This window comes from Strigops habroptila, chromosome 4 (assembly GCF_004027225.2).
Source record: "Strigops habroptila isolate Jane chromosome 4, bStrHab1.2.pri, whole genome shotgun sequence".
NCBI classification, from domain to species: domain Eukaryota; kingdom Metazoa; phylum Chordata; class Aves; order Psittaciformes; family Psittacidae; genus Strigops; species Strigops habroptila.
The window spans coordinates 81,577,656-81,589,265 of NC_046358.1; the positions used below are offsets into that span (position 1 = coordinate 81,577,656).

At 45.9% G+C, this 11,610-nt stretch overlaps 1 protein-coding gene across 1 annotated transcript in view; it reads right to left on the reverse strand.

Moving 5' to 3' along the window:
* LOC115606428 (classical arabinogalactan protein 3-like) overlaps positions 1 to 11,610 on the reverse strand; it is a 13,882-nt gene continuing 2,272 nt past the window's right edge. Inside the window, exon 2 of the mRNA XM_030482320.1 lies at positions 1 to 42. Coding sequence (XP_030338180.1) covers positions 1 to 42 — 42 coding nt within the window. The remainder of the gene's footprint in view (positions 43 to 11,610) is intronic.

An 11,610-nucleotide genomic window follows, 5' to 3' on the forward strand; every position in this document is an offset into this window, starting at 1 on the left:
TTACTCCAATGTCTTGACGTGTCCTAAGAAGCTTTCTGAAACCTAGGGAAAAAGAATAAATAAAAAAGAGTACCTTTACCAGTAGGTCGAGCCATGCTGTATTCCTTTCCATCACTGTTACTAAGCGTCCTTTATCCTCCTGCAGCCTATGCAGAGGCAGGAACACAACACTCATTTTTGGCTAATGGAGATAGCAGAACTTCCACAATCTCCTCCTTCAATATTATCCCTGCAGCAGTACAATAGGATGAGATGTAGTTTGAATTTCTTGCTGCTGAGGTTGAAGATTTACTCTACGCCTTTTAATGAACTCAGCACGCTTACCTAGCACACTGTGCACAGCTTTATGTATGACAGAGCCCCTGGGTGTTGTAGCAGCAGCTGGTATTAGGAGAAAGTAGCTCTGCTTCTGATATGCAATTCTACCTGAGCAGGGCCAACACCTGGCAAAAGACAGAAGAGATTGAGAATCAGGCCTTTTCCTGCCATTGCATTGTTCTCAGAAATTCAAAGGGTTAGAGGGAGAGAAATGCTTTTAAAAGAGCATGGATTGTTTGTGGAGTTCTAGCAATCCTGTCTGGTGAAGGGATTATAGTTCCAAAACTAGCTTTATGTGTTGGCAATAGGTCAGATCAGCAGAAAGGAGACAGCAAGTTGCTGGGTACATGTCTTCCTGCTGTTCAGCACTAGAATTCTTGTGATTTCAGGGTTGTGCAGTTTAGGAGACTCCAAGGAATTATTTAAACATCAGCAAATTGAAAGAGTGACTTGTTACAGAAGGGAAACTCACTGCTTCTTACCAGGGTCTCTTGACTCCCAGACCTATTAATTTTTCATAGAACTCTTTAATTAGCTGGGGTGATGATGACATTGTTAAGTTTATACCTTTTGCCCAATTGCAGTCCAAAGTTTTGTTTATACACAGGATGCTTGCACACGAAAAATCAGATATGCAACGAACTGGGAGGGCTCCTTATCTTTAGAAGGGGAATCAAGGACTCATTTCATCTTTCATTGAAAACAGGTCTCCACCTTGAGCAATTAGGTGACTCAGTGCTGATTCGGTAGTTCCCTCTCTTTTGAGCTCACTGCATTGCCTTACTTTGTTTTCTCTGCTGCTCTAGTTACAGCAGAGTCTTATGAACACTGACATCCTGCACCTGGTAACTGGGAGAAATATGAATGGTCATGAACATCTGAGCAGCATGAGGAACAAATGCCAGGGACTAGAGAAGTTAAGGGAGATGAAAGCAAACTAAAAACCCCAAGATTCTTTCTATAGAGCACAATGGCAGTAGGATTTGACCTGAAAAATTGGCTATCAAATTTATAAACTCACACCAACAGCTACTAATGTGAGTCATCCATCATGCTGGAATACCCTCTGTAGCATGCTCATCTTTGCACGCTTGAGAGCTCATACGAGCCCTACCCCATTTACACTGCTAACTCATTTTCAACCCACTTCTTACCTACCAAAGCCTTTTTTGCACCTCCACAAGATCCTTATCCCAGCCACGCAGCTTTCTGCTGGGTTAAGAATTTACACCATGTGGTATGTCTTGCCAAGGAGCTGTGATTGTGTGGTGCACCTAAGGGGGGAGCTTTAATTCTCAAGGAGACAGTCCCAAGAAACTGCCTTGTTGCCCTTACACACGGACTGAGTATTCGCTTCAACAAGTGCTATTGCTACTTACCACTTCACAACACTATGATAGCAGTCCTTCCACAAACTCTCCACATCCAGCTTGCTCCTGTCACACACAGGACTCCAACAACATGGAGAAGGAGATGAGGTACCGGGCCTGCTGTTCTGGACACAGGAGAAAGCTTAAAGCTGCCTTTTTGGGATGGATGCCACACCATGAACGCTGTAGCTGTGCACAGCTCCTGCAGGAGGCAAGCACCACCTAGAGAGACTTTTGAGCACACCCACCACCTGATTTCAGCAAAGGCTGGGGCCAGACGTGGGCCTTGTTTAATGCAAGAGGCACCGAGGTGCAGGAATGTCACTTGCTTTAATGTGGGCTGTGGTTAGCAGGCAGTAGCAATACAAGTGGTATCAATGCAGAACATCACAGACTAGAAGAATTTATGTCTCCGATGGCTGGTACTGTGAAAGAAGATTACAAAGCTCATTTCAGCTTTTTATCTGCACAAGGGCAATGTGAGTCCTGTTGTCTGATCTGTACACAGGTATGAAATTCCTAGAGTTGCTTTCAACACATTTCAACAGAAATTTCTCTGAAGAAAGGATTGAGCTCAGACTCGAACAGACCCAGGAGAAAATAAACCTCTTTGGCTCAGCCCTGCACTAGCAACAGCTTTATAAAAGCTGCCAAAACAACTGTTGTTAATTTTCTGTTTTAATACACTGGACATTTCAAATTCAAAGAATATTCTTTGCCTAATTATACTAATTGCACAACTTTTAATCAACAATGCACCATAAATGTCTGAGGCTGTTTCTTTAGCTTAGATATATGTGATCTGTAATTACAGATCAACTCATGCACATCTTTGCAATTTCTTTTGTTCGTCTGTAATAAAATTTGCTCTCCCTTTCAATACATATTCCTCAAGGCTTCTAAACCACACCATGTGTTAGAGAGGAAACTCATCAACCAGCTTCACTGCAGAAGTTATCAACAATTTAGAATGGAAAACGTTTATCAGTAGCAGCACCTGTGTAGCCTGTGTCATTTCCCTCCTGGGCAGTGGTTTCTGTCCCCTGCTGTGAAATAAAGCACCACTTGAACACTGCCAGACCTCAGCCTGCGTCAGACGCTCTCCTCCACAGGCAGGACACATCTTGCCTATAACCTTGCAAGCCAGCACACAGAGAAATGGAAGAGCTTTCTTTCAAAGAAGCTGTCTGTCTGTCTGGACAAGGTGGAATAGAGCTGTACGTCACCAGCTTTGATGAAAGCATCCAGGGCTCTGCAAACACACAGCATGGGTACACTTAGAACTCATCCCCAGATGGAAGGGCAAATGAGCAGTCTGCATCAAGAGTCCCTGCAATTACACAACTGTTTCAGTTAAAGCAAAATGAAACTGAAGAAAACAGTATTTCCATCTGTAATGTCAATACCAAGTCTCTGCTTAGAGCACAGAAGCTTGATTGTGTTTATTTACAGTAAACATACAACAGAGCTGTGAAGATGTCTTTCAGATGGCTGTCTCCAAAACAAACCCATCCACACCAAATTACTCCCCAGCTCGTTCTGCAGTTGCCCAGTTGTTAAACTCTGCACAAGGGCAGGAACGTGCTGTCTGAGTGCACCCACTCCTTTGAGGGACATTGCCCAATTAGACCGGACCAAAAGTAAAATAAAACCACAACCTTAAACAGCTCCTGCAGAGCATTAGGGCTTGAACTGTAGTAGGACTCCGTTTCAGTGCAAGATAGGTGAGAATTACCCTTAAAGGATAGATAACACTTTCAGTTCTCCCATTTATTTATTTCTTGGTCCTCCTATTTACAGTTTCCACTGACCCCTTATTCCCTGAGCTTTCAGGCTGGGCCACTGTAAAGGGAGCAGGGAGCTTGCACTGCTGTGCACAGGGACACTGAGGCTTGCTCCAGCTGGTCCCTCAACAACATGACGCTTAGAGCTTTGGCCTCAAACCAGCTTCTGGGCTGAGCTGTGACCAGCACGAAGGAGCTGCAGAGCCAGGTCTGGCAGGTGGCGAATCCGGGCTTGGAACATGACTTGGCCCAGCCAAGCCAGCTCCAAAACAAACCCTTATTAAGCTGCATTCGCCATCGCTCATGAAATCCTGATTTAGCCCTTATGCAGGCTGAGCAGGGGCACAGGTGAGCCCTGGAGCCCATCACTCTCCAAGGCAAAAATCCTTGGTGGGACTGATCTTGTGATTACAACTCAGACTGATCTTGCAATTACAACTCATTATGTGCCAACAGAAAAGCTGCAGTTAGAACACAAATGGCAGTGGTTGCTAAGTGACAGCATCCATGCAGGCTTGTCACAACTGCGAGACAAATGGCTGTGGCTGCACAGCAATCCCGCCTTGTCCCTGTAATAGAGGATAAAAATGCTGTTTTCATTACTGTCGAGTAACCTCAACTTTAACCTGTCAGAGTGTTTTATGCTTTAGGTTCTGACAAAGAGCCCTGTGAAAACAAGGCTCTGAAATGAGTGGAAATGAGTTTGATTCAAAATACCTTTAATATTGCATGCTCTTTCAACAGAATTTCTTCTCAGTGAACTAATGCATAAGACAACATCACAATTTTCTCAGCTAAATGGTCCTTTTCTCAAAAACAGGGAGCTATGTGACAGTATTTCCAGTGAGGGTCAGTGGAAATAACAACAAAATCAACACCCCCCCCCCCCCCCATCAGCTTCTGAAGTGAACCCGCGGGCTGTGTTCAACACTGAAGGTTTCTGCAATGTCTGGAGAAGATGGTGACATTTTCAGAGCTGCAAAACAACATATATCCTTATAAATAAATTATTTAAGCCAGAACTTTAAAATGACATAAAGTGATGGTTAAGGACTTTAGGATCCAGCAGGACACTGAGGGGTCACTTGTTCCAATGAAAGCAGTGGTGGTACTGGGTGCAAGGAAGCTGTAATAGGTACTTCAGCACCATTTTACTGGGTGGAGTATTGCAAACCCCTGAAGCAGAGAGACCCTAAGCAGAGCACAATGCATCTGAGTAAGAAATTTTAATAAAAGGAAAGAAAAAGTGTTGCAACAGGCTGTACACACTAACTTGCTCATCCCACATACTCTTACACATTGCAGAAAAACCTGCTGGTAGCAGAAACAAAGGGATGGATCTGTCAACATCCTGTGAACAGATCAGAAGTGACCAGGAAAAGCCACCACCCGGCTGCCCAATGAAGCCAGAAATGCACACACAGCTCGGCAGCACACGCACCAGCCACTGTGCCACAGCAAGAGCTCTGCGGGTGGACTCAGGCACTCGAACACAATGGATCCTCTTCAGCTGCCGATGCAGCGCAGAGCAACATGAAGCATCCTACTACAGTATGTGTGACCACACTTAGTGCAAGCAGCAGTTCTCAGTGCCTGCTGAAGCTAATTATGCCCTTTCCTAATGAATTCTCTTTCGGCCCCAACCACTGAAGTCCCGATTTCCAGTGCCAGGAGTAACAGCTCTGATCCTGCCGACAGCTCTAACAGCACCAGTGCAGCCAAAGCTCATCCACGTGGATAAAACCAACTTGACTGTTGCCTTTGGTCACTATCTTCACATCAGCATATTAAACACTTCTATTTTGCACATTGTGCCAAAGCAAAATGTGATTTTCCCCTCTATATTTTATCCACAAATGCAGCACTTTTCCTAGCTGTTCTTATTCCTCACATTGCTTCACCACAGTCAATAAAACGAGCATGTCTGGTACTGGTATTAAAACCCTGTGTCGCTGCTCTCTAAGCCCTGCAGCACAGGGTGAATACTGCTGTGCAGACAAAGGTCTGACTTTTCAGCAGCACTAAATTAGCCAGCTCAAAGGTGTAGCACACTGTCTGGCTGGCTGGATGAAAGGCATGTCCTCTGCATACACTGCAGTGCTGGCGGGCAGACAGCTCAACCTCGCTGCTGCTACAGACATAGTATCATGGAGGGGAAGAAAAAGAGACACCTCCTGTCACCCTAATTCCTGTTGAGAACTTCTGCCCTGTAGGGATCAGCCTTGCCTGCCTCTGTAGTTTGGGAGCATCTTCTCCGCCCTTTATTTATTACACTGAGATCAAAGACCCATCTCCATGGAAACATCTGAGCTCAAAGAGTTTCTGCACTACAGCTTTACATCCTGCACATAGATTTTGGCACTGTGTTTTGAAACAGAAGCATTCAGGTCTCTACAGAAATTGTTTGGTTAGTACTAATCAATAACTTGACCAGCACGCATATGTGTATAACTAACATGCACACAGCAGAGCAGAACTGCCATTGCATTGAAGTATCTCTGGTCCATGAAGAACGCAGCCATTCAGCTGTACATGGAGACATCCCATGTCCTGGCTTCAACAGCCGTTTCCCTCATGTCCAGAGCAGATGAGGAACACCGATATGTGTGTTCTTCAATAGCTGGCACCGCAGCACTTCATCCCCACATCTGAAGTCTGGTAGGACTTTCAGCACGTGCAGAAGCCAGAACCACATGGACAATGCTGCTGGAGCCCACTACTGCCTGCTCTGCCTCAAGCCTCAGAGGAGGCAGCTGTGGAGCTGCTTGGACTCACCCAACAGAGACAACAAGTGGCCCAGCAGAGATTTGATGAAGTCTGTATTCACACTGTTACCTCTGGTCCAGCACTGGCTGGGGCACTGGTGCTGGGTCACTCCAGTGACTTCCCTTCCAGTAGCACTGAGCTCCAGTTCCTTCAGCACAGTCACTCCTACAGCTAATTCCCAGGAGAGAGACAACAGAAAACTAAGTAGAACAGGCACGGTTCATGGTGTTTTTGTTCCCTGTTCAGCTCCCCATGTGGCCACACAAACTGTTAAAGTGGGGGCAGAAGCAACCAGCCGGGAGGAAAACTATCCAAACAGCCATTTCTGCTGCTGTGTACAAAAAGAGGACATGGAGCTGCAGCCTCACAGGAAATCCTGGGTTCAGCTTAAACCTCATATGAAGAAAAGCCAGAGCAAAAAGGAGTGAAACAGAACTCACAAGACTCACATTTTCACAGGCATGTCCTGAGAAGGATAAGCAGAGAGTGGAGACCACTCTGCATGAAGCAGAGTTAATAACACCAACCTACAAACCATCAGCCAGCGCCTGGCACAGGAGGATGTCCCGTCTCACAGCACTGCCAGGGGCATATCCTGCTCCTAGGGACATCAGACCACATCTCACTACTGCTTGTGGCCCCAAGTTGCCCATATGCACACAGGATGTGATTGTTATAATCATATTAAAACATTTCAGAATAGCAACCGTGCAGAGAGCAATCCAGCTGCCAGCATTTAGCCTTATCCTAGGGCACAGGCAGAATACGCCAACCGTGAATTAATACCACATAAGCTGCACCATGCTGAGTTTCATGGCTTAATTATAAAAGAGAAAGCAATAATCAAGGGATCTGTAAGGCTAATAAGTGTTCTGAGAGCACCAAATGTGACAAGAGCCGCAGCTAGTGCGACAGGACATGAATGCATTTAAAAAGTACATTAATCACACACCGTGTATTAATTCACAGCTGGTTTCCAATGACAGCACTTGGCCCTTTGCCACCTTCATAGCATCACTGGGCACAAGTGGCTCATCACCTAGCCGAAGGCAAAGTGGGCTGTAGTCTACCCGCAAGCAAAAACAAGGTCACAGCATGCATCAGGCCAAGAGACAGATATTAGCTCTGACTTAAAGCCCTGCAGCCCTTATAGCTAAACTGAGTTTAGTGCTCACACCTCTGTCAGCATTTGGAGGTTTCTGGGTCAGCGATGGTGTCTACCAGGCTGCACAGTGTGTGTTACCTGGTGAAGGACAGTGCAAGGAGAATATCAGGCTACTGATGAATTCTCCCAGTTACCCTTATAGTAAAATACTTGAAAGCACTTCTGTTTCTCAGCACCTCCAACTATCTCTCCTCTCCATCTCCTACTTCATCTCACTGCAGCTTTTTAATTACGCAGACAGCTTGTTGTGGAGGTTTGCCTCTCATTCAGACTTCCATTCTTCTATATGGAGTACATTTGTCTATAGAGGTATATCTCCAGTTAGATTATTGCCTGTGTGAAACTTGATATCTCTGAGGGAACACTCTGATAAACCTTAAAATAGAGATGTCACCAGGAAGATCCTCTCCATCTGCACTATCACACAGTGATCCCCAAATTCCTCTATACCAGGGTGTCCCCGCAGGACATAACCCAGCCCTTTACTGGTTGCTGAACAGCCCTGCAGTATTTCAGCAAGGTGCCCCTTAGGCTTAAATACTGCAGGGCTGGGTGCCAGTCATAGCTGCATGGATAAAAGCTTGAAATGCTCCCAAATACCCACTTCTGCTCAGTAATCCATTGCATCAGAGGCAGTTTCCTTACTGCAAACATCTCGTCCTCTAGCCCTCTACAAAGAGCACCTCTTTCCATTTCTCTGCCCAAAGATCTATTATCCAGCCAAAGCACTTCAAAAGAAACAGTTACCCTTCTTCTCTTACCAATAATCCCAAATCTAACTATGTCCTACTTAGCACCTCCTCTGAAACCAGGAAGCAAGATGCTATTTCTGTTGGCCTCAGTAAGTGGACTCTGCTGAATCCCAGGGACCGCACAGACCACACAGTAGGCTGGGTTTAAATCCTGGGATGGAGTGCTCAGGCAGCAGGCCTCATTCCTTGTTGTTCCTAAGGCCTAATCAGGAGCCAAGAGGAAGCAATTGTGACAATAAAAAAAGAGAATCATTCTGTATATTCCTCAAATGCCAGGCCAAATTTGTACACTGAAGTTTCATTCTCCTTGCTGTAAAAATATATATCTGCTCCCTTTTCTGCCTCTGTGACCATATGGGGACCTGAAATTCGTTCCTCATGGGAATGAATCATGGAGCATCCACACTGACTTCCTACAGAGAGATTTCAAACATGAAATCAGTAGCGAAAAGGGAAGATGACCCTCCATGAGAGTACAGCTTGGGCTAAAATAAGTCTTCCTTAGATTGGCACAGGAGAGATTTGGACCATCTCCTGCCTAGATCTATGGGGTTGACAACCTCTTCTCAAGAGTCTCCAATGCCAGTAAAGTCTTAACTCTGTATAAACCCATAGCATTAGAAGCTGTCCAGAATGCACATGAAAGCACAATCTAGCATCTTATTTACAAATAAATGACTCCCTTTCATTTCATTCTGCTGCAGACCTTCTGCCCAGCGTTTTCATCTTCTCTCCATAGCTGTTCTCTCTCATCTTTTCCTCCAGCATCAGCTTGCAGCACCAGATTGCTCTCACTAATCAAAGAAGGGCTGGGCTCTTTTTCCTTGTTTCTCCAGGTCTGTGGCACTACAGTAACTCCAGCCAAACACTTGTTTTCATTAATGTTCCTCCCCAAGCCTGCCAATAGAGTGTGGACCATGCCAGGACACAGCAGAGAGGGACGATTTGGCTGGTCCAGCGCATTTCCAGACGAAGCATGAGCATTGCCTTAGGGACACTAATGCCCCCAACTCCATCACCTACCAGAAGGTGCCTTCTGCTCTCTTCTCTTCTACCACCTCCTACGGTGGTACTGAGGGAAGGACCCTGTCCTTCACTGAGCTGCCTCACTTGGATTAATCAAGAGAATCATAGGAAAACCCAAGTACCACACATTTCTATTCACCCATGCCTCCACAAGGCTTATCCATAGGGAAGGGCAATGGCAGCATCCCAGGGCATGTCCTGGCACACAAACAGAGATGGCTTGGGTAGTGCCCAGGGCAGCAGCTGGGCACAGGAGGGGCCCTTCCACAGCACCAACACAATACACTGCATTTTTAGTGTATCAAATGGAAGAGACAAGGAACATTTCATCTCCCTTTCATGCATTCTGATGCACAGAGAGCCAAACCAACTGATTTCAGTGAGGAAGCACAAAGCTCCTATAGTCTTGTCAGATATAGTCCCTCAGACCCTCCTGTTCAAGGTAAAATCCCGCCTTAATAATCCCTTGTCTCCTGCTTTAGACCCCTTTCCCAACACACCACCAGCTCTTCAGCTTGTAAAGGGAGCAAGTCAGGTCCCATCCTCTCAGTAACTCCTAGTGTGGTAACTTTTAATCACTACAAACCAGTCAGTCCTGTTTCTCTTCTTCCTTTCCACCACCATTAACATGTAGCACATCTTACCCTTTGGCTTTTGTGCTTGTTCCTCCTAGCAAGTTTTGCAGCCACCTCATTTTCATAGAAGCAGCAAATGAAACTAGATTCTTATTTTGAGCATTTCCCAATTCTCCTCCTTGTGCACAGCACAATCCAAAGGTGAGGCAGCTCCTTGCCCAGCTGTGGCTGCAATTGCGTTAGGACCAAGTAACTGCCAGTAGTTCTACAGTGTCACCCAAATGTAGGTCAGTGCTTTGTGGTTGACTAGCAGAGATAGAACAAGAGCTGAACCCTCATTGCTTTCCCCAGACTGCCACTAACATCCAAACTTTAGGAAAGTTTGCTCATGTGCATTTGTGCTTTGCAATGGCAGCACCAACTGAAATGAAGAGGCACCCTGACCCCTTCAAAATAGCCTCAAGATAACAAGGATGCAGAAATACCACTCTGACTTTGGAATAGCCACAACTCCAACAGGAGAATATTTCACACCTTAAGTGAGCGATTTGCTTTCTGAAAAGTAACTGCACAAATATTCAAAGTGTAACCCCAGTGGGAGAGGGCCCCTGCAGAAGCCTTGGGTCAAACTGAAAGGGCAGCCTCACATTAACCAGGGAAGACAAATGCAGAGAGACCCAACCGAACCAGTCCCACACACACCAACACCCCAGTGGAGCTGACAGGACAGGGCAGAAAACCAGTCAGACAAACTGAGTCTGATCAGCCTCTGGCCACCCTTCCCCAGCTGCTATTCAGAAGGGGACAACTCCATGCAGCACCATCACAGTGATCCAGGAGGGATTTAGAAATACACACCAAGAGCACAGTCCTCAGTTCATTCCCTAAAGGCCAGGTGGAACCACAAAGTCACTTCTTCACCCTCTCAGAGCAGAGACCACTTGCATTTTGCACCATCCCTGCTCTGTTCAACCCAGAAACTGGTGCTTGGCTGAAGCCTATCTTGTAGAAGGGCATCTTATCTTGATTAGTAAATGCTACCATGTGGAAAGACTTTCCTTTTCCCCAGCCATTTGTTCCAGCAGCTAATCAACTTCATTCTGATAAAATTAACGCCTATTTTCTCATTTCAATTGGTCTGGCTTCAGCCTGCAGCTGTGGGTTTGAGCCACATCTCTCCTCTCTGGCTTAAACAGCTTTTGGATACCTGCCTTTTCTCTTTGTGGAACTATTTATGCATCTATGTAAACAACTACAGTTGCTTAAGTTCCAGTCTTCGGCATCAGTTTGGGGATTTTTCCATTATGCTTCCCCCTGAGGACATACTGCTCCATGAAGTTTCCTTCACTTACCTACTCGAGGTATGTGCCTCTGTATTTTACATCCTTCTACACGGAGGCAACGGATCGTGGCCTCTTTGGGAAACACAACTTGGCGTAACCGATTGAGTTTGGAAGCAGAATAATGATTGCTGCTGCTTGCTGCAGATAAAGGCCGCTTGTGGTGAACATCACGTCTCTGCTGCGACCAGCTTTAATCGCAGCTGAGCTAATGCTGAACGCAGCTTTAAACCACGCTCCCTCCAATGCACTGCACGTCTGCCCTCTCTAACTCCTCATCTGACTTGGGCCACCTCCTCCTCCCCTTTCCCCTCCCTGTTGTACTCATCTTCTCTTAATAAAGCCACTTGTTTCCTAAAAAGACCATGTGGCTGTCCCCTCATCTCTTGCTCAGCCCCTGCTCTCCATCTCCCCCACTGCAAGCTCTCCTGCGCAAGGGGTACCCACCTCCTGCTTCTGCCCAGGATAAATGTATCATCATTGCTATTTAATAACAACACTCTGTTTTTAAATA